The sequence below is a fragment of the Diospyros lotus genome, chromosome 8, assembly GCF_014633365.1.
Source record: "Diospyros lotus cultivar Yz01 chromosome 8, ASM1463336v1, whole genome shotgun sequence".
In the NCBI taxonomy this organism is placed as follows: Eukaryota; Viridiplantae; Streptophyta; class Magnoliopsida; order Ericales; family Ebenaceae; genus Diospyros; species Diospyros lotus.
Window position 1 is genome coordinate 14,945,162 of NC_068345.1, and position 23,399 is coordinate 14,968,560.

General features: G+C 36.8%; 2 protein-coding genes across 10 annotated transcripts in view; one reads left to right on the forward strand and one right to left on the reverse strand.

Annotated features, from left to right (window-relative positions):
• The window catches only part of LOC127807841 (ran-binding protein M homolog), a 44,095-nt gene extending 26,537 nt beyond the window's left edge, over positions 1 to 17,558 (forward strand). The window contains exons 5-10 of one of the 2 annotated variants that reach the window (XM_052345985.1): positions 12,224 to 12,300; positions 13,124 to 13,286; positions 14,297 to 14,365; positions 15,858 to 15,917; positions 16,261 to 16,347; positions 17,066 to 17,558. In XM_052345985.1, the coding sequence (XP_052201945.1) occupies positions 12,224 to 12,300; positions 13,124 to 13,286; positions 14,297 to 14,365; positions 15,858 to 15,917; positions 16,261 to 16,347; positions 17,066 to 17,338 (729 nt within the window). In that variant the 3' untranslated portion in view covers positions 17,339 to 17,558. The remainder of the gene's footprint in view (positions 1 to 12,223; positions 12,301 to 13,123; positions 13,287 to 14,296; positions 14,366 to 15,857; positions 15,918 to 16,260; positions 16,348 to 17,065) is intronic. The other variant, XM_052345986.1, reaches the window with a different exon arrangement.
• An 881-nt stretch (positions 17,559 to 18,439) lies between these two features.
• The window catches only part of LOC127807976 (U11/U12 small nuclear ribonucleoprotein 65 kDa protein), a 44,899-nt gene continuing 39,939 nt past the window's right edge, over positions 18,440 to 23,399 (reverse strand). For all 8 annotated transcript variants that reach the window (XM_052346256.1, XM_052346252.1, XM_052346255.1 and 5 more), the window contains 4 exons: positions 22,585 to 22,643; positions 21,200 to 21,265; positions 19,007 to 19,110; positions 18,440 to 18,791 (listed from right to left, as the gene is read on the reverse strand). In XM_052346256.1, coding sequence (XP_052202216.1) covers positions 19,024 to 19,110; positions 21,200 to 21,265; positions 22,585 to 22,643 — 212 coding nt within the window. In that variant the 3' untranslated portion in view covers positions 18,440 to 18,791; positions 19,007 to 19,023. The remainder of the gene's footprint in view (positions 18,792 to 19,006; positions 19,111 to 21,199; positions 21,266 to 22,584; positions 22,644 to 23,399) is intronic.

Below are 23,399 nucleotides of genomic sequence, written 5' to 3' on the forward strand. Positions count from 1 at the left end.
AGGAGGAATATTTAGCCTTACTACGGAATAAGACTTAGGAACTTGTTCCATTTTCCTCAGACATGAATTTGATAGGCTGCAAATGGGTTTTTCATGTAAAGTATAATTCTGATGGATCTCTTCTAAAGCACAAGGCTCGCCTTGTTGCTAAGGGATTTCTCCAAACACCTAATATAGATTTTGCTAAAACCTTTAGTCCAGTTGTTAAGGCACCAACCATTAGAGTATTGTTTTCTTTGGCTGTTACATGTGATTGGGATATTTAGCAAGTTGATGTGAATAATGCATTTTTAAATGGAGATCTTAATGAGGCAGTGTTCATGTTGCAGTTTGAAGGCTTTCTTGATTAGTCACATCCTTCATATGCTTGTCGATTAAAGAAATCGCTCTATGGTCTTAAATAGGCTTTGAGAGCATGGTATACTAAACTCAAAACAACCCTACAAAATTGGGGATTTATAAGAGTAGTGTCAGATACCTCTCTTTTTATTAAAAGAACCTCTAAATTTGTCTTGTTTGTGCTTGTCTATGTTGATAATATCTTGATAATTGGGTCAAACTTTGCTGCTTTGCATGACTGTATTGTTGATCTGGATAAACACTTTGCCTTGAAGACACTTGGTTCTGTGAACTATTTTCTAGGGTTTGAAGCTTATCGAGACTCTATTACCTAACTTGGTCAAAATATACCCTAGATTTACTCAAAAAGGCTGCTATGCATGACTATAAGCCTTGTGCTATTCCTCTAAGTTCTGCCACCTCATTGACTGATGAAGGAGATCTCTTTTCCAATCCTTCTCTCTATAAAACCATTGTTAGTTCTCTTCAATACCTAATGTATACCAGATCGGATGTTGCATTTGTGGTGAACAAGTTAAGTCAGTTTTTAAGCTATCCTAAGGATTAACATTGGCAGGCTTGTAAGTGGTTACTTCGATATCTTAAAGGGACAGTTGGCTTAGGTCTAGTTTTTACTCCCTCATCAGCTGATCTGCCCATCTGCCCACTAATGTTGACCATGTTGGTTGCAAGATCACAAGGTCTACTAGTGGTTGGTGTGCTTTCCTTGGGAATAATCTTCTTGTTTGTGGCTCTAAGAAGCAAACTGTTGTTGCAAGATCTGTTGGGGAGGCAGAGTATCGGGCTGTTGCAAAAGGAGTGACAGAACTATTGTGGTTAAAATCTCTCTTTCATGAGCTTGGATTTTCGTGTTCTAATACTCCTAACCTTTGGTGTGATAATTTGGCAGTAAAATCTATAGCTAAAAACCCAGTCTTTCATTCAAGAACCAAACACATAGAAATTGATGTGCATTTTGTTCGAGAAAAAGTTGAGCATGGTGCTGTGGAGATTCGTCATGTCCCCACAATGTACCAAGTTGCTGATATTTTTACTAAAAGCCTGCCTACAGATAGATTTCTATTCTTTTGTGATAAGTTGGGTCTTAAAGTAACTCCTACGTATCAGCCGTTAACATCTACAGCAGCAGCACTGAAGAATGCTTCATGGAGGTCTAGATTGAAGGGGCATTTGGAAGAGACTGAGACAGATCAATTGTAGCCTCTACTGGTTTTATAATGTTTGTTATTTTATCTGCTGTATTTTGTGATTGGCCGGTTGTATCATTAGTTTGTGTTTTCAGTTGTAGAGGATTGATAGTTATTTTCACCATGTAGAAGAGGTGGTCAAGGCTGTATATAAGCTAGCCTTTCTATTGTATTTTTTGAGATTGAGATTCATTTTATTCATCTCTATTGAATTCGATGAGTTCTTCTTTTCTTATTCTCTCTCTCTTCCTTCTGCAAAGTTTCTGTTTCAGAATTAGGTTCTAGGGTACTCACTAAAGCATGAGGGGAGGTAACAAGCAGCTGTTTAGATTTAGACCTAGTGACCATTGGATGAATAGAAGGAGTTGGAGCAACTTTATGTTTAATGTAAATTGGGCTGAATGGGTTGACAGGATTGCTGAGCAGGATTAGGAGCTAAGTGTGGAATAGGAAAAGAAGGATCAGCAGAAACTGAAGTGGATAAGGTAGGAATAGAGGCCTGTGCTACTTGAGGAGAAGAGGAATTAGAAGAGAAAGAAGGAAGTGTATGAAGAAGTGTAGTAGAAGGACCATTGGAAACAAATTGAAATTGAGAGGAAGAGCAAGGAGGAGTTGAAAACAGAAGATGATAGGGGTACTCGTTAGGATTAAATTGCACATGTCTAGAAACATAGTTTCTACTTGAGGGATGCAAGCACTTATACCCAGCTTGAACATGGCTATAACCAATAAACACACACTTGGTAGAATAAAAATCAAACTTGTGTTTGTTATAGAGTCTGAGATAGGGAAAACAAGCACATCCAAAGGGTTGGAGTTGTAGATAGTTAGGTTGTTTGTAATAAAAGCAATTCAAATGGAGAGTGAAATTTCAGAGGTAAAGATGTTAAGAGATTTATGGTGTAGACAGTAGTTTGGAATGCTTTTATCCAAAATTTTAATGGCATATGTGCATGGGCTAATAATGTAAGACCCATCTCAACAATCACAGCTAAGGATTGATTGTTCTACTTCGAATCTGCTGTTCAATCACTTCACTGCAAACACCGTCGGAATTGTTGCTGAGTGCTACACGACTCTACAACAATCACAACTAAGGATTGATTGTTCTACTTCGAATCTGTCTTGATTACTTCAAAATTGGACCGGACAACTATTAAATTTCTGAACTCAGCCGATGAACGATCGTTCTGATACCAATTTGTCATGAACCTAAGCTTTAGCCTAGGGTTGGATTGGGAATCGGAAGGATCCGATAGAAGTAAGATCAAGAGCATAATGATTGGAGAGTGAATTGGACAGAAATGGGGGAAGAAATTAGAGAGAAATGAGGGAGAGTAGCAAAGAGAAACGAGAGGGAGATTGGAGAGAATTCTAGAGAGAGAAATGAGAATTTCATTCAATCAAGTCAAGCATAATTCTTACATCCTCAGCTGTGGCTTATATATAACCTAACAGCCTCCCACTTGCACCCATGTGCAATATAACAAACAGCCCAACTGCCTATTAGCTAAAGACAAAGTCCTATAATAGAAAATATAAAAGGAAATGTAAACTCCTACTATTATATTTACTAATCTACCCTTAGGAAATCTTAGGGTCATGACATTTACTAGGAAAAAAATTGCATATTATGAGGCTAAGAGCTTGCTCCTTGCTCATTTGAAATTTATATATAAGTGATTATGAGATACAATTTTTTTTTTTTTTTGGGTGAAAAGTGTGGAATTGTGAATTTTGAGAAGTTTGCTCATTTATTTAAAAAATTTAGGTGATTAGGTGAAGCTATTGGGTTTATAAACAAAGAGTGTTGCAGTGCTGTGATTTCTAAGCTTCTAACTCTCTACTTATCAATTCTCAATCTCTCTGTAACAGTTGCTCAATTTTATATTTCTCTCAAGATTGCTTGTTGTTTCCATCTTGCTTTCTATTTTTCGAAGCCCTAACTTCTATTCAGTCTCTCTTTTTCTCCAAGTTCTTCTATCTTGTTGCGTAGTTGTGTATTTGTTTTATATACACTTCCACCATACATGCCCTATGACGCTCGTTAACATCCTATGCCCAATTTAGACACCTAGTACGAAGTCACCATGGGCTAGTATATCTTTTGAACGCCCAACAATGTCTCCTCCCTGAATTGATCTCATCCCCAATTTAGATGACACGGATTATGCAAAGGAGGATGACACACTTCCACCTGATTCATTGGAGGCGGAGGACAATATGGGTGGATTTGTTGATTTCCCAAACTGGAGTGGCCTAAGAAGAGGATTCAATTGTGGGCCTTCAACCTCAACTATTGCTAGAAAATGACAAGGACTAACACAATTTGGAACTAATGGCTCACAAACTCAATTAAATCCTTCAAGTATAATCCTCCGTTATAATCACAACATTGTTAGCAAAAAGCACTAGAAATGTTTGTTTGCTTTAGGGATTGGCGTGATGTGGAATTTGAAGAGCAAGGGATCGAGTTGGTAGATGAATCAAGTGAAGATGAGCTTAATGAATAAAGGAAGTGTTTTTGCAAAGCCACATATCCAATCTTGTGCTTTCTTTTTTGTATTCATTGATCAAAGAGGTGTAAGACTTTTATTTATTTTTGTGTTAACTCACTATTGTATGGGGGTTGTTGGCAAAGATGGAGTAGAAGATAAAGATAGAGTACCAGCCAAAATTATCCACAACTGACTTACTGATTTATGTTGTATTTTTCTGTACATTAATTGTTGTAATCTAGTCCTAAAATTTAGGAGATTTCTTAGGAGTTGTTCTCTATTTATGCTTGTACATTCATTCCTTGTAAACGTGAGAAAGTATTCTTCCTTTTTCCCAATTATTTAACATGGTATCAGAGCTGCCATCACAATCTCTGAGACCATAGCTGTGTGCCTTCATTGCACGCTTTCTAACCTCTCTTCGAGTGCCTTCATTGCACTCCTTCATTCGTTATCCATTTGCTTCTGTTGTTGGCCCTCCTAGATTGTCCAGAATGTCTGCACAATCTGATATTGTCACTGGAGAGTCTTCGCCTGGGGTGGAGCAGTTTACTGGATCTGTTCCTAAGGTGGAGTAGCCTGCTGATCCTAGTCAAGAGACAATTCATGGTGCTATTGCTGGAGATCTGCCAAACATCCACCTATCCTACCGTCTAGATGGAAAAAACTACTTGTAATGGGCCCAATTGGTGCGGACTTTTCTCAAAGGAAAAGGGAAAATTGCCCATCTCACGGCCTCTCCTCCTAATGCAAATCATCCATTGTTTTCCACATGGGAAATCGAGAATTCCCAGATCATGTTTTGGCTGTGGAATGCCATGCTACCTAAGATAAGTAGGAATTATATGTTTTTGGGGGCTGCTAGGGAGATTTGGGAGGTTGTAACACAAACTTACTCTAAGGTACAAGATGCATCTGTTATCTATGAAATTAAGACCAAGATTAGTGGGGCTAAACAAGATGGGATGTCGGTTATGGAGTATTATAATTACACGAAAGGCCTTTGGCTGTTGGACCACTATCAAAATATTAAGATGATATGTAAGGAGGATGCTGTGACCCTTAATCAAATAATGGATAGGGATCGGATTGTTGAATTCTTGGCTGGACTTAATCATGAATTTGATCAAGTTAAGGTGCAGATACTTGGCCGAGAGAAGCTACCATCCATCAACGAAGTATTTTCCATGGTAAGGAGTGAAGAGAATAAGAGGATTGTGATGCTAAAGGAGGCAGCCATTGATGGTTCAGCATTGATGTCAAACAAGGGCAATGGACCAAGGAAGTTAGGGAGGATGGAATAGCAGGTAAAACCTGGCAGCAAGGATGGCCTATGGTGCACTTTTTGTTGGAAACCTAGGCACACTCGAGACACTTGTTTTGGGCTACATGAAAAAGAGGCAGTTTTCAGCAAGCTTGGTGGGTTTAAAAACTTGGCTCTAAAGAACCAAGTCTACCTATCTCACAAAATCCAAGAGGAGGGCAAATCTGGAGAAAAGACTGATGCAGATGCCAGCCCTGATCTAACTCAACTTAATGCCAATGAGATCCGTAAGCTGAAATCTTTTCTTAAGACTATGCAAGAAGGCACCTGCTCTTTAGCACTCTCAGGTAACACAAATTCTGCATACGTTACTTCCTTAAAGACTATTTGGAATGATGTTTTGATCTCGGATTCTGGAGCCACTAGCCACATGGCACCCAATCCAAGTATATTTACTACCTACCAGCCACTCAACACCTCCAAACAAATTACCATTGCCAATGGGAAATCAGTCCCAATTGTTGGTCAAGGCCAAGTTAACCTTTGCCCAAATTTGTCTCTTAAATCAGTCCTACATGTCCCTCAATTATCAGCAAACCTTCTCTCAATCCATCAACTCACAAGGACTTGAATTACTTAGCCATTTTTTCTCCTAATGGTTGTGAGTTTCAGGAACTGAAGACCAGGACAAGAATTGGAGCTGCTAGGGTAAAGGATGGGCTGTACTACTTCATGGGAAAGGACTTTCATCCACCTAGGGACCAGCTGCAGGTGGCATACTCCTCAAACAATGCAACAGATCACTCAGAAATATGGCTGCACCATTACTGACTGCCTTGGCCACCCTCCATTCTTACTTTTGAGGGCTATGTTTCCTACTTTCTTTAAGTCCATAGACCCTAGCATATTTCATTGCGATATATGCATCTTAGCTAAACAACATCGTGTTTCTTATTCAATCAGTAATAAAATCAGTTCAATACCTTTTTCCTTAATCCATTCGGATGTTTGGGGGACTTGCAAAATCCTTAATTATTTTGGGACAAAATGGTTTTTCTCCTTCATTGATGATTGCACTCATATGACATGGGTTTTTTTGCTTAAAGACAAGGCAGCCATAGGGACAGTATTACCAAACTTTTGCAAAATGATAGCTACCCAATTTGGAACCCCTATCCAAAAATTTAGCATAGACAATGCCCGTGATTATTTCAATCATCATATGCATCAATTTTTCCAACAAGAAGGGTGTTACAACTCTCGGGTAGAACTCACCCTCAAAAGCTAGCTGTTAAGGGGAGGGTGCCCAAGAGATTATAAACCCCACACCAGAAGCTTGAACTTCCAATGTGGGACAAGTCCCATACCTTGCAATGAACAATAACATACCACCACGTTCCGCAGCCTGGTGCTCACGACGACAGGCTGTGCACTAGTCTCTGCTAGTCTCGGGTGAACACTGCAATGCCGACGTCACCTCCGTCGCCGCTCGCTTGCATTGGGAGCCATGGGGCTAGCTTTGATACCATTGTTACAACTCTCGGGTAGAATTCACCCTCAAAAACTAGCTGTTAAGGGAGGGTGCCCAAGAGATTATAAACCCCACACCAGAAGCTTGAACTTCCAATGTGGGACAAGTCCCTGTCATGACCCTATGAGTAATAAAAGGGTATTATTGTAATAGGGTAGAATAGTTTGTTAGGGATATTCTAGCAATTAGTTAGGTGCACATGGCTGCATGTGCAAGGCTGTTAGGGGACAAATATGCCTATATAAGGCTGATGTAAATGGAGGGGATGGTATGCTGAAAATTATTGAAATGAATATCTGATTCTCTCTCATTTTCTCTCTACTTCTCTCCCTCATTTCTCTCTACATCCTTCCCCCAATTCTGTCCAAATATCCTTTTAAACTTTCTGTTCTTAGTTCTACTCAATCGGATTCTTCCGATTGCCAATCCAGCCTCATTATGAACCCTAGGTTCATGACAGTCCCATACCTTGCAATGGACCATAACGAAGGGATTGTCCATGAATCTTCTTGTGTTGACACCCTACAACAAAGTGGAGTGGCCGAATAGAAGATGAGACATCTTCTTAATGTGGCCCGTACCCTACTTCATCATCATCATGTGCCTAAACTATATTGGGGGGAAACTATCCTAACTGCTGCATTTTTGATTAATCGAGTGCTAACCAAAATTCTTAACCATCAAAGCCCCATTGCATGCCTAACTACACATTTTTCAAATTTTAATGTGCACAACTCTTTACCTCTTAGAGTATTCGGTTGCGTGGCCTTTGTCCATATTTCCAAACAACGTAGAGATAAACTTGATCCTAGGGCAATCAAATGTGTATTCTTAGGCTGTTCACCTACCCAAAAAGGATACAAATGCTACCATCCTCCTACCCAAAAACTGTATATCTCTAAGGACATTACCTTCATTGAAACCCCTTCCATTTTTTCATTCCTCTATCACTGGTTGCCTAGGGGGAGCCTGCTTATGGTGACCTCGGTGATCTTTGGAATACCACTGATCGCAACCTATCAATTCCAAACCCAACCTTTGATGTCATATGAATTCCAAACCTAGCCTCTGCCCTCGCTTCCAAACAACCTTCTCATTCCAACCTCAATTCCCAGCCTTCCCATACCACTGACTGCAACCTATGTTCAGGTACTGGGAGCCATATAGGAGGACAAGATCATGCTAAAGTGAAAGAGGAAACAACCACTCAAATGTTGTCACCTCTAGTACGATTTAAGGGTTCACCCTATGTTTATAAGCGGAGGTAGCCTAGCTAAGAACCCCAGCAGATCCAGTCCTCAGTTTATAGTCAAGGTAATGATCTCACACAACCCATTCTCTTAACTTCTACTGAATCTATCTTTGATGATCTAGACCTCTCTATTGTTGCTAGAAAAGGGGTGAGAAACTTCACAAAACACCCCTTAACCAATTACATCTCCTATCATTGGTTTTCCCCAAAACATAGGAGCTTCCTGGTATCCTTAGATGCAATTATCATTCCTAAATCAGTCCAAGAGGCACTAAAGGATCAGAATTGGAGAAATGCCATGATGGAAGAAATGGGTGCTTTGAAAAAGAACCACACATGGGATCTTGTATCCAAACCAAAAGGGGTTAATCTTGTTGGGTGTAGATGGATTTTCAATGTTAAATACAAGGCAAATGGCACCCTTGAAAGATATAAGTGCAGGCTGGTGGCTAAAGGATATAGCCAGTCATATGGAATTGATTATCTTGAAACATTTGCCCCAGTAGCAAAAATGACCACGGTCAGAATCCTTTTATGCTTGGCAGTCCATTTTGAATGGAACCTACAACAACTAGATGTCAAAAATGCATTCCTCCATGGATACTTAGAGGAAGAAGTATATGTGGAATTACCACCAGGATTCCGAGAAGGAAATGAAGGACAGGTATGCTGCCTAGAGAAGGCCCTATATGGCCTTAAGCAATCACCCAAGGCATGGTTTGGTAGGTTTTCTAAAGCTATGAAAGTTTTAGGGTATTTTCACAGTAGAGGGGACCATACTCTCTTTATAAAGCATTCAAAGGAACATAAGGTAACAATTCTTTTAGTGTATGTAGATGATATGATAGTTACAGGTAATGATAAAGAAGAACAGGTCAAACTCAAAGAAAAATTGGCCAAGGAGTTCGAAATCAAGGACTTGGGCACTCTTAAATATTTCCTAGGCGTTGAGGTTGCTTGCTCCAAAGAAGGGATTTTTCTGTCCCAAAGAAAATATGTACTTGATTTGTTGGCAAAAACATGTATGCTTGGTGGAAAAGGATCTAAAATTCCAATTGAACCTAACAACAAATTGTGGAATAATCCAACCAGTCAAATGGTGGATAAGGGGAGATATCAAAAACTTGTTGGGAGACTAATCTACCTATCCCATACAAGGCTAGATATAGCATTTGCAGTCAGACTTGTGAGTCAATTCCTGTACAATCCAACAGACGATCACATGCTAGCTGTGAGGAGGATCTTAAACTACTTGAAGACCACTCCAGGTAAGGGAATTCTCTTTAAAGCAAGGAAAGAACTGGACATCAATGGTTTTTCAGATGCAAATTATGCAGGTTCAGTAACAAATAGAAGATCTACAAGTAGTTATTGTGTATATCTAGGGGGAAATGTGGTATCATGGAGAAGCAAGAAGCAGACTGTGGTAGTAAGGTCAAGTGTAGAGGTAGAGTTCCGGGGCCATGGCCCTAGGCCTATGTGAGGTCTTATGGTTGAAAATCATTTTAGAAGACCTAAGGATTCAAATCCAAGGCCCAATTGGGATAAGGTGTGATAACCAAGCAACTATCAGCATAGCCCATAATCTTGTTCAACATGACAGTACTAAACATGTTGAGATTGATAGACATTTTATAAAGAAAAAAATTGGAAGCAGGTTTGATTCAATTACCCTATGTGCCTTTAGAGGATCAGGTAGCAGATATACTGACCAAGGGGTTGCTAGCAAAGAGATCTGATGATTTGACAAACAAGCTTGGAATGTGTGATATACATTCTCCAACATGAGGGAGAGTGTTGGCAAAGATAAAGTAGAAGATAAATATTGAGTAGCAGCCAGAATTATCCTCAACTAACTTACTAATTTATGTTCTATTTTTCTGTAAATTAATTGTTGTAATCTAGTCCTAGAAAGTAGGAAGTAATCTAGTCCTATATTTTAGGAATTATCTAGTCCTAAAACTTAGGAGATTTCTTAGGAGTTGTTCTCTATTTATACTTGTACATTCATTCCTTGAAAATGTGAGAAAGCATTCTTCCTTTTTCCCAATTATTTAACATTTGCACTAGCTAACAATCTATGGATCTTGACGCGGTAAAGGATTTTTAAAGGTTCTAGCTCCTATAAAAAGCTAGCAATTGTTGGGTAAGGTTGGTAGCTCTCATAAAAAGCTATAGGGATAATTTTTAGTGAACTTCTTGAGATGTATTTTACTTGAGAGAAGAGTAGGTACTTGAACCTCTATAAATCTTTGGTCTCTCTTTACTTTCTTGCATTTTTTTGTTTGATTATTAACTACTAAAAGCTCAAAATGCACAATTTCACACTTAGCAGAAAAATTATCTCTCATAATCACCAACATTTTTTTAAATATTTAAATTTCAAATGAGCAAGCTTCTCAAAATTCACAATTTCACACTTTTTACAAAAAAAAATCTCATAATCACCTAAAATTTCTAATAAATAGATTTCAAACAACCAAGGAGCAAGCTCTTAGTCTTTAACCCCATTTGCGATTGAGGTGAGGTGAGTTGAATTATGAAAAAGTGTTTGGTAAATTTATTAAGTTGAGTTATTATATTAAGGTAGTGTTTGTTAACTAAGATATAGACGAAAACGATAAATTATGAAAAGTATTTTAGACTTTGTCATTTCTAGTGTGTGTGTTAAATTTATCTGACGACCCTTAAAAAAGAAGTCACGTGATTTCTTATCTAGTATTTTTTAGATATGTTTATCTCTCTTCTTTTCCCGATAAGTATATCTTGAACCTTACAGATAAGAAAAAATGATGCATATGTCCTCTAGTGCATTCTAAAAAATTTAACAAATAATTTGATAAAAATTTTGGAATACTTTCCAGTCTTATCTTAACCATTCCATATTTTGGTTTAGAAAGCATTCCAACCTTATTTTTATACAATCTTATCTTTATTTATTTTAACAAACGCTACCTAAATGAATAAAAAAGACATACAAAAGTTATATAACTAGCAATGAGCAAATACACAACTTAAAAAGGAGCAAAATTGGAATATGACATTCCACTTAGCAAACTCACCTCAACCTCATCAAATTCAAGAGGTTAACTTTGGCCCCCCTACATTCACCTCAACTGAGTTAAGAGGAGTTGTGATGTTACCAAACACACAACTTACTATGTTTGGGAGCAAAATCAACTCAACTTGCTCCCAAACTCAATCCCAAAGGAGCCCTAAATATGCATTTTTTTCCTAGTAAATAAGTTTCTTAATCTCATTATTTAAATTATTTTACATTTCAAATTCATAGTTACACATGTATACTGTTAATTGTAGTCTGTATAGCATTTGAAATTTGAAGTTCAAAATATGAAGTAATGTTTAAAATGTATAAATATTTTTAAAACTATTAAAAGTGAAATTACAAACTTTTAAAACTGGAATTGGAAAATATTTAATTTTTTTTTCAGAAAACGATTAATAAAACAGATTGCCCCAGTGGACTTGGCCTGTTAAGGTTCACAAGCTGCAGGCCTTGCCCGACTCATAAGCTCATTGGGCTGGGTCAGGTCAGCTCAGCCCAGGCGGAGTTGTGGGCAGAGCTGGGCCCTTGCCTGAGAACATGAGTCAGGCCTAGGCCTGTGCCCAACTTGTTAAAAGAAGTGCCGACCCCAGGCTAGCTTGGTCCGGCCCATTTGACATCCTATTCTTGTACCTGGAGATTTTTCTGCATAGGTTTTGGACTTCATTTCTTTTTGTGTTTTTTCTTACCATTAAGATCCAGAAATAATATTCTATGGTGAAGTCTTTCTCGTATGAATTAAGATTGGCTACTTGTGGCAGTTATTTATATTTGGGAATGGCAGGGGACTATTTAACTTGACATCTTGATTACTGTTAATGTTTGAACGGATTATTTTGATTGCAACTCATATGTTCTTTTTACAAGTTAGAAGTTCTTCAATTTTTAACCTTAGGAAAGATCTTTTTATTTTTCGTGTCTGATGCCTGATAATATACCAAACCATGTCTTATCCACATGTGAAATTTGGTATCTGCCTTTTGATATTATAGCTGTAATTAAGGTTCTAACTTTATTCTTCCTCTTTGAAATTGATGCCCACTTTTTGGTTCTTTATCTTTGTTTAGGCATATGAAAAGCAAGAACGAGCAAAGCAACAGATGATGATTGACAAAATTTCCTTGCCGCAGAATGTCAGTTACGAGTAAGTTTATATTGATTTTGGGTTTTTCTTGAATTGACTAATTCTTTGTGGTAGTAGGACACATCAATAAATTGATTAGAAGTCATCATTATGTGTGTGTTGAGGTAACATGACCTTCAAGGGTATAAAGCTGGTAAAAACAGGATGGTTGCTTCCACGGAAATGCGATTTGATTTTAGATGTTGCATGCAACAAATGAGCTACTCCTTTTTGTATTTTATTGTGTTGTGCATTTTGAAGCTTGAATTTAGTGTCCTCTCCACCCTTCAATTGAAGGCATTTGCACCACCTATGTATGGTGAATCAATTAATTTGCTGTTGCTCATTTGAGGAAATTTACAAAACTAACATTTACTTCCACCATTTTTCTTTTACTTGACCCACCAAAAGGGGTTTTGTGAAGCTGAACTTGTATATCAAAGTTCCAGATTGAAATATATCCTAGTTCAAGAGATCATAATACATTTATTTACGGTATAATGGAATCTCCCACTAATAGTTTTAAGGGTAAATTGCACTTAGACCCCCTGTGGTTTGTCTCATTTTCAATGAGACACCTTGTGGTCTACAAATGTCTTTCCAGGTCTCTATGGTTTGCTTTTTCTGCACAGAGACCCCTTCCATTACTAACACTGTTAATTAAGTGTGGGTAAACTGCATTTAAACCCCCTGTGGTTTGGGCAAAAGTAAATTTATGCTAGGGAAAATTGCACTTAGACCCTTTATCCTCTTTGATGAGCAAGGAAATCCTTTTTAAGTCTGCTTGTAGTTTCAAGTTTCATAACCTGTTTGTCATTAATTTAGTCTTAATTTTGTTTACCAGAATAGTTCACTCCTATTTGCTGCACTATGGCTACGAGGATACACTCAAATTATTGGACATTGCCAACAAAAGTTCTTTCGCTCCTATCTCATTGGCTCAAGAACGTGGCTTTAATGAGCAAGATGACATGTATGCATTGCACCAAAGAAAGACTCTTCGTCAGGTACAAATTGCCAAAGCATTTTTATTTTATTATCGAGAGCTGGCAAAATAGTATTTTTAGGATGTAGGAGCAGTGGCCTGTAGATTGTTATTTGTGAAATTAAGACTTATTATTTGCTCCTTTTAGGTTCTTCATTTATTGATAAGCACTGGTTTCTGAGGGGTTCCCCACCCCCCTGTACTCAGGCTGTTTTTGGTATATTATTTTTTAAGAATGTTTGCTTCATTTTGTCTAAAGATTTGTAATCTATCACCATCTCTTAAGTTGCATTTTTTTTTTTTTGGTAGTGGAGAGTCATCTATTTGCTTCTAGTAATTTTCTGGCCCTTTGAAATGATCAGTCTTGTGGAAAATGAAAGCATCATTGCTATTGTGGAGGTTAAGACTTAAGATGTATCTTACTAATAAGCTTTAGTTCCAATGGATACAATGTAGCTTTAGTTCTAATGGAGAATGTAAAAAGGTATAATAAGTCAGATGTTTCCTTCATGTTCAGATGGGGTTCACAGCAGTGAGCAGAGAGTAAAATGCTGCTCATGGAGGACTTCTGTTTTTTGATGAATCTGTTGAGGAAGTGAGGAAATTATTGTGACTAGATGTGGTTTTCTTTTGCATTTATTGGACACCACTGAAATAATATTAAGGCACTTTGTCTTTTGCTTTAACAATAAAAATATGGATCACTAATGCCACGTAAAGAAGTTATATGTCTTGAGCTTTTTATGAAATGTACCCTTATAACAGGGAATTAACTTTATTCTAAAATTAGTATTTTGTAAGCTTTTGTTCATAGAGAGGATACACTTGGAGCGGGAAGGTTTTTTGTGAAATCTTAAAGTGTAAGTTTGGGTTCCTTGCATATGGCAGGGTGCCTAATTTGCTAATTGAGGAGTTTGAAGTTTTAGAAGTTCTTAAGTGTCATCCTGTGACATTTAATCTTTATGAGCATACTTGCAAACGTGACCTTTGTTTAAAACAATGATTTGACTAACATACTTTTATGCTATGAAGTTAATCAGGAGTGGCAAAATTGATGATGCATTTGACAAACTTCGTGATTGGTATCCTCAAATTATTCAGGTTGACTTTCTCGTCATTTACATAATTTATTTTGTTTTTAAAGATAAATTCCCATCTAGTCATTTACATGTGTAAAATTCATTTTTCTCACAAGTATGCCTTTTGTTTTGTTTGGTGCTTTCTGGTTAGGAAAATAGAGTATCCACTAGGTTGTATATTTTATACCATAGGAACGTGCATTATCTGCTATGCTATTTATTTATACCTAGACCTGGCTTGTGGCCATGCCTGTGTCGGACCATGTGGACAATGGTTGTGAGCCTAATTTCAAGTGCTGCAGGCAAGAATCATATCTGAGGCCAGGAATCAAAAATTTAGCAGCCACTGTGGGATTTATGATGGCCTGCTAGCTGACTTTTTAGGATGTGAACTAAGAAGTGTTTTTTTGTTGGAATTCATTATGAAATTAGAATGTAGCATGTCAAGATTAAATCATTTACAGTGATGTATTTTTAGAGGCAGTGAAACAATATTCATCAGCCCTATGCTTTCTTCTCATGATGTATTTAAGTACTTCATTCTCTTCTTGAAGTTGACCAAATGCTTTAAAAGTTCATGCTTATAGAGGGTGCTCCAACCTGTTTTAATATAGAATAATGCTATTGGTACACCTTTGTGTACACTTTGGGCTACACAAAGGTGTACCAATGACAAAAATATCCCTCATGAGGCGCATAGAGGCGCGTGAGGAACAGGGTATTTTAGTCATAATACCCCTTATGTAGCTCAAGATGTACAAAAACGATGTACATGTAGCATGATTCTTTAATATATCCCATTGAGTGTTACACTTGACTTGTCATGGGTTTACTTTGTGGTTATTCGTATGAGTCATGCTACATGTACATCATTTTTGTACATCTTAGGCTACACAAGGTGTATCAATGACAAAAATACCCTGCGCCTCTCCATGCGCCTCACGCGCCTCTATGCGCCTCAGAGGGATATTTTTGTCATTGATACACCTTTGTGTAGCCCAAGATGTACACAAAGGTGTACCAATAGCATTTTCCTATTCGTATTGTCCCCACTGATAGTATACTGCGTATCATCAAAGCTGATCTATAAATAAGATTGCCACCTAGAATTGTGTCTTTTATCTATTCTCTATCCTTTCATGGAATTCATCCTGCTTAGTAGGAAAGGTCTTGTTCTTCTCACAAAATTCTCATCCTTGGTGTTATCAGTGTGTGGTGACCTCCATTAGCCTTATTTAGTATTTATGTTATAGATTTTATTTGTAAGTGATTCTTGTTGAGCAAAACAATTGAAGCTGCTGTTTATGATGTCGGCTTAGTTTATTCTTATAATGATTCCAACATAGGTATGTCAGAAGCAAAATTGAGTTTGTTACTAGTGTACGGCAATAATGTTTATTATAGAACAAAATGACTACCCTTCCAATCCCAAGAGTGCTACAAGCTGTCAATCTATTTTTTAAGTTCTCTACTTCTATTGTCTGGACTTTGATGATCACATTTCCTCCTTGCAGGATGACACATCAGTTACCTGCTTTCTGCTGCATTGTCAAAAATTTATTGAACTGGTTCGGGTAAATGGGTTCTCCCATCATATTAGTCCTCACTTATTTCAAAAAAAGAAAAAACAAGGGTTCTCCAACAACCCCCCCCCCCCCCCCCCCAAACTCCCCAACAAAATTTATCTTTCTTACAGGATGCATTACATCCGGAAATTCCAAGCTGGAAAAAGATACATCCGGAAATTCCAAGCTGGAAGATCTTTTTCAATGTATTAGAAGGAACTGATAGCAACATGGAGACATGCTTTCTGTGTCTATTGAACTATCTTGTAAACTAATGTGAAAATATGAAACAAAGGAAAGAAAAAGCCTTGAAAAATCACTTGATTTTAATTTATCCGTACTTGATTTGCAGGCTGGGAAACTGGAGGAAGCTGTGGCATATGCAAGAACTGAATTCGAAAAATTTTATAAGTCATCAGAGTTCTATGCTCTAGTTAAGGTAATGAAGAATTTTCTTCCCAGGCACACTTTAGTTCTTTGCACCTCTTAAATGTATCTTATATAAATGCAGTTTATGATGCTCTTCATGCCGTATGGGACCAGCACAATCACTGGTTTGTTCTGACAAAAAGAAAGAACAGTTTCATATTTAGTTGTCGCTTTTATTCTAAACATCTTAATAATTCATGAACAGTAGGAATATATTTTTTTTATTGAAATTAGTGAAACGGTACAAGTGACTCTAGAGCAGGTGATTTTTTTTATTTGCTACTTGATGGAGCCCTATGTTGATTATTGTATCCTCATTAAAACAAATATATATATATATATATTGTTTCAGTGCTGAAAATTATTTTGTCACTCTGATTGTAACTGAACCTATATCCTTCAAAATCATTGAACACTTTTGGGCAAATAACATTGTGTTTTGTGTCAATTGCTGCAGATTGCTCCTTAGCCTTCTCCATAGGGTAGGTTTATAGCATGCATAGAGATGTAGCATTTACATATTTGCCTTCGTTGATTTAAATTGTCTTGGACTTAGTTTTTTTTTGTTTTTTGTGACACTGGCTAACACATTAAAAAGATGAAAGGGAAGAAAAAGTTGCCATTTAGCCTGATTTCTGCGGAATGTGTGGTGGTATGCTTGCATGGTTAGTGAAGTCTAGAACTAAGTGGAAATTAAGATGAAATTCTCATGAAACAACTCTCTGCAGGACTGTGCTGCTTTATTGGCATATGAACAACCACAGAAGTCCTCGGTTGGATATCTACTTGAGGAGTCACAGCGTGAGATTGTGGCGGATAACATCAACTCAATGATCTTGTCTACAAATCCAAACGTGAAAGATTCAGAGGGTTGCTTGCATTCATATCTGGAGAGATTACTCAGACAACTCACCGCTTGCTGTTTGGAGAGGAGGTCGTTGAATGGGGGCCAAGGCGAAGCTTTCTATCTGCACAGGGTGCTTAACAACGGTGGTAAGTAAAAGAGTAGGTAGTTGACCAGTAATTTTCTTATGGTCTCATCTCACCTTGTTCATATATGCAAGCAGCAGCCGCCCATGAATAGGAGGATAAGAGGGCTCTCACCCCTTGCCAAAAAATCAAGGGGGTCCTCTCTCTATCCCTCCTGGAAGATGTAAACTCAAAATGTGAATCGATAAATTCCATGGTTAATGAACAATCTTTTTCATATTGTACACACAATTATGGAGTTGGTTTTGTCTTTATTTGAACTCTAATGAATAATCTTCATGCTGTGCACAGATTAATCAAAGGATACAATGTATCAAAGCCTTGATTTCAATAGATAGGTTAATTACATGAAGTCTATGTTGTACAGTTTTTTTTTTTTTCTTTTTTCCCAAGTATGACATGTTTATGCTTCACAATGATTATGTATTTTAGGAGGATTCACCCATGTAAAAGTTCCCTCACGAGTATTAATATAATTGATGGCACCATCTTCAAACTTAGTGAAAGACTCAATCAAATGTGTTAACATACTAATATGTTATCTTCCCTTCTGTAACGATGCCGTAAGGGGGTGTTTGATACCAAAAAAAAAAATTAAATTTTTAAAATTTTTAAAAATATTTAATTTTTAAGATTTATGTAATTTTATATTTGGTTAAATTTAAAATTTTAATGAATGTTGAATATGTTTGTATGAATATCTACTAATATATATATATATATAATATATTTATATAGAGTTATAAAATGATAAATGACTTTTAGTCTTTTTCTTTATCAAAAACACTCAGAAAACTTAAATTTTCAACTCCTTTTTATGAAAATCTTTTTATAAAAAAATTACTTAAAATTATTTTTAAAAATCTTATTTCTCATAATTTTTTTTTATAAAAAAACTGTATCAAACATAAAAATATAAATTCCCAACCTAACATTTTCAATAATCTTAAAATTTCTCAAACCTACCAAACATATAAGTTTTTGGCTGTGTAAAATTCTTTCTTACAGTATAATATTCAGAAATTGACTGTCCATTTAGAAATAAAATTTCAAAAACATTTTTTAGATGGAGGACAAACTGTCTCTTCTCCCAAAGACATGGCAAGCACGTATTTAACTTTCAAAATTGTTTAATCTTGAAGAATAATATGCAATTCTTAATCTTCCGGATTCGACACTCCAATATTTGTGTCCACTCCTCTGATGTTCTAACTCTATTTTTTTCTGTAAATGTAATAGTTTACAGACGGCGTAAAAAGAAAAAGAAAGGGGATAAAAATAATACAGCCACGGACCATTATAGAATGGAAGAGGATTTGAAGGCAAGGGCATGATAAAATTTCCGGTAGCCAAATCATGGAAGATTGAGAGAAACTTTGCTTTGTTGTGAATGCGGTAGTTCCTTGTTAGTTAGTTGTTGCGTATATGCAGTCTCAGAGTACATTTACTGCTGCTGATTGGTTCCTGCGATGGCGGAAAATGGAGTGTAAAAGTGGTGATGCAAACATGCAACAGAATCAGAATATACCCCAACTACATGATGCCGATGCCGGTGGTTCACGGTGAGTGAGTGAATGAATGCAGACAGATATTCAAATTTCTTGATCCAGTTTGGTGGTGATTTACCCTAAGAAAATAACTGGAAATGATGACAGCTCTAGCGCAAGGGATCCACTTACTTGGGCAATTCTGTCAGTTAGGAGGGTTTGGCACCGGTGGTGGCTTTCCGGCCAAACTGGATTATCATTGGCTTGCCTTTGAACGCGTACCCGTTCACTAGATTCTGTGAGCAATTTTTTGTATTCAACATGTCAATGAGCGAGCTCCACAACGTGTAGATAGTAGAACGATATATCCATGAAAAGTAAGAAAAAACAGATCAACGCACAGAGAGAATAATTAATACGACAAGAGACATGAGCAGCCTTTAACACAGCTTAACGATGATTTCACGAAGCAAAACCCCAAAATGTTGGGAGCTAAGACTTCTCATCTACATGACTGCTCATGGATGAACCAGTAAACTGCAATGTCATTCATTGCTTACCGGCAAACAATTAGATCTTGCCAGCTTAAAACTGACAAAACACTACTCAATATCAATAACAACTTAATTTAAGTTTTCCTTTTCAAGTAACTTTTGGAGAGAGACATCCGGAACATTGATTTTCAATCATAACACGACAGCATGGGCAGATCTAGGGCAGGGGGGTGCAGAGCGTGCTCCCACAGTGCATCCTGAAAATTTTTGTTAATATGGGGGCCTAAGTCCATCAAACTCATGAATAAAGTCATTTTTTACAAGTTTTCAGTGTAACTAGGCAACCTCATAGTTCACCAGTGAGAAATTTCACTTTTTTAGTAAGTTAACCTGTGATGTGCCTAACATCACTAGATTGAATTATGTGGGGACAAATAAGAATTGTAATAGTCCCTCACAAACACAACACACATGTTGGACTAAAAATCTTCAAGAAGAATAGGAAAACTCACTTGCAATTTGCAAAAGCGATAGTTATAGAAACCTAAACCGAGATTTTACATAATGTTTACTTTCCATTGAACTTGTTAACATTACAGAAACTTACCTACATTATTTTTAACCTAACAGAAATCTATATAACGTCTAAATATTCATGGAGAAAAATTTTACAAAAATAGTTAAAAAAATTTCCAAAAGTAGAGAAAAGTATTGGCAAAGTTGCATTTCCAACAAAAATCATTCTAAGAGTTCTATATATCAAAAAGTCAACTGTGGGGATAGTTTTATATACCCAAAAAACCCTCAAAAGAAATTTTTTTTGAATGAGATTGCATTCACGCCACTAGAAAAGTTCATTTTGAGTTGCATGAGAATTGCCACCCTAAAAATATTTGTTATCACAAGTCTCTAAGGGTACATTTGGACGGGGTTATGTGACTCTTTCATTTTGAGGAAATTGAAATTCCAAATTCATCATTTGGATGCATTTTTGTTGAAAGTATGCAGATTTGGGTCCAAACAAAAAATAGAAGAATTTGAAATGACTCCAAAAGAGGTGTTATTTGAAATGACAAAATTTGAAAGGCAAGTACTTCAAATTAAGACTCTACAAGGGCAAGTCAAGGAGGCAGAAGGCCAAGCCAAAATATGCATTCCTATTGGTTATGTGTAAAATATTCATGATTTTCTTATTTTTAAAACAAAACAGAAGAATCAGTAAAAAATTTCACCATACTACTCAGTCTGCAATCTGTCGCAGAGGTTCATCAACAAGCACAAAACCCACCAAATTAATGACACACACCTACTGCATCTCATTGTGAAGGAAAACCATAGCGCAAATACCCAGTTACTCGAGGGGGCTCACTATAATACTATATGCAGTGGACAGCAATGTGAAACTCGGGGTATCTTTCAAAAATTGATGTGATACATCAATCCTTAAGATAATAAACATATCATAATAATGATTCAATTAAGCTATGTGGAATGTAAGATTTGGGAGAGTGAGGGAAGCTAAAGGGGGATAGCTTATGGCTATTCACAGATGGGTACCCTTAGGAAAAGCTTATTATTTCCTGTTCATTTTTTCAACCCAACAAAACAAGAACAAGGTGCTGAGACTCTTGTTTCCTTGACTTCTTTTCCACTAACATATCTAAGATTCAAAAAGGGCTTTAGAGAAATAATAACACAAGCATCGAATAACAATAACATAGTAGTCGGCAAAAAAAAGAATAACAAAAACACAGTAAATCTTGACACGTTGGTCGGGATGACAGTCATGCTGCTTTCCAAGAGTCATTAAGACATATTGCTGAATGCCTCTGGGACATTTTCATACTAGAGAATGATAGAAACATCAGAAGGCATTGCACGAGAAACATACCAAAGCCTGATGAGCAAGTTCCATGGATGGAAATGTGACAAAAGCTTGTCCCCTCATTCTTCCCTCCTGAGATCCAAAAGTTTACAGTTACTTGCAAGGTTCAGACTCCTAACATTTCAATCCAGAATTCAGGACACAGATGTTAAACAATCAAAGTACCACAATGACAAGTTAACATGTCATATTAAACCCAAGCTTGGGTTGGTTAAAAGAATAATTGCCTGAAAAGAAAGCTTCTTAATGGTTTAAAGAGGTGATGCTAATACAAAAACAAGAGATGATTGGATGCAAGCTGATAGATACCCCTTTGGATCCAAATATCAAATTGTTACCAAGACAAGGAACCTATTACTAATCCTAGGCACTATTGGCAGTTGGTTGGGAAACTTAACTACCTCACAATCACCCATCTAGATATCTCATTCGTTGTGAGTGCAGTAACTCAGTTTCTAGATTCACCTTGTAATAATAATTGGGATGTAGTGATTCCCATCCTTCAATAAATTAAGGGTGCCCTTGGTCGAGGTGTGTTATCTCGAGATCGTGATCGTAGTCAGATTGTTGGATATACTGATGTTGATTAGGTAGGGGCTCTTAGTTATAGGCAATCCACATTTGGATGTTATATATTTGTTGATGGCAACTTAGTCTCTTGGAAAAGTAAGAAACAAGGTGTTGTTGCCTAGACTAGTGTCGAGGTTGAATACAGGGTAATGGCCCTAACAATTTGTGAGTTGATATGGTTGAAACAATTGATTGAGTTAGGAGTCAATCATATCAAGTCTATGAAGTTTATTTGTGACAATTAGGCTACAATGCATATAGCTTCTAATCCCGCATTTCATAAGAGAACAAAACATATAGAGATTAACTACTATTTTGTTAGGGAGAAGTTGCTTTTTGGAGATATTGGCATTGTGTTTGTGGGTTCTAAGGACCAGTTGGTTGATTTTTACTAAGTCGCTTAGAGGTCCTTTTGTGAGCTATATATGCACCAAGCTTGGCATGATCAACATTTATGCTCTAGGTTAAGGGGGAGTGTTAAGAGGATTATGATTTGATTATAATCTACATTTTAATTGAATATTTTGTATAAATCTCTAGTATATATTGTTTCCTTATATTAGTATAGGATGCATGTATATAATACCTTGTACCTACTCATTTGTGAAATACATTGAGATATGATACATTATTTCATTTTACCGTAAAGTTCACAGAATCTGGATCATCATAATTTCATGATTCAGTTTCTCTATATTTCCTTGCCTGAGTTCTCCTTTTGTCTCTGCTTCTGACCAACTATTTTCTTTTAGAGAACTTCAAAAATAAATTTTTTTATAAGCATTGATTTATAAGGAAGAAAATAAGTCAATAAAACTGACCTGCATTAGTTTAACACTTAGGCTAGATTTGGTTGCGTCAATGCTTCCAAATAATGATCCTATAAAACAGTTGGCAATACAAGATAAATCAAACATAAGCTCAGAAATATTAGTACTTCAAAATACAGATCCTTCAGACATAATGAGAGAGAAATGATAAAATAAGCCCAGATCTCTAAATCAGTAATATGTAAAATACATACTTCATGCTAAGGATTAGTCAGTAAGAGGTGCAGGATAACATTGCACAGAATTTTGTTACACGCGCACACACACACACACACGAACAAAAAAGACAGCCAAAGGAGCGAAACCAATACAAGGAGGAAAGGAAATAACCAGAACAACTTCAAACAAGACTCAATTATTAAAGGGTAAAAAAACAAAACCTCTGGAGAAGAAACAGGAATCACAAAGAACTCAAGCAAGCACAAATGTTTCCCTTCACCGTACAACTCAAACTCTCTAAACCCTTAATTAAAAAATCTCAAATTTCCTTTTCACTCAATATCCAAGAGCATGACTACTGAAGCAGGTATCACACACTGAAAACCAAAAAGCAAAAATAAGAGAGTCCACATATCCTCCAACTCCCAGTCCCTCTTATGTTATAGCTTCAATCAACCACTATCTAAACTCTCTTCCCCAAATTACCGGGAGTAAGGATGGACCCAAGAGAAGCAAAGAAAGCCATTGTCATGACCCTAGGAGTAATAGAGGGGCAATGTTGTAATAGGATTATAATAGTTTGTTAGGAGATACTTTGCAATTTCTTAGGAGCACATGGGTGTTGTTAGGGATTCAGTTAGCAGCCA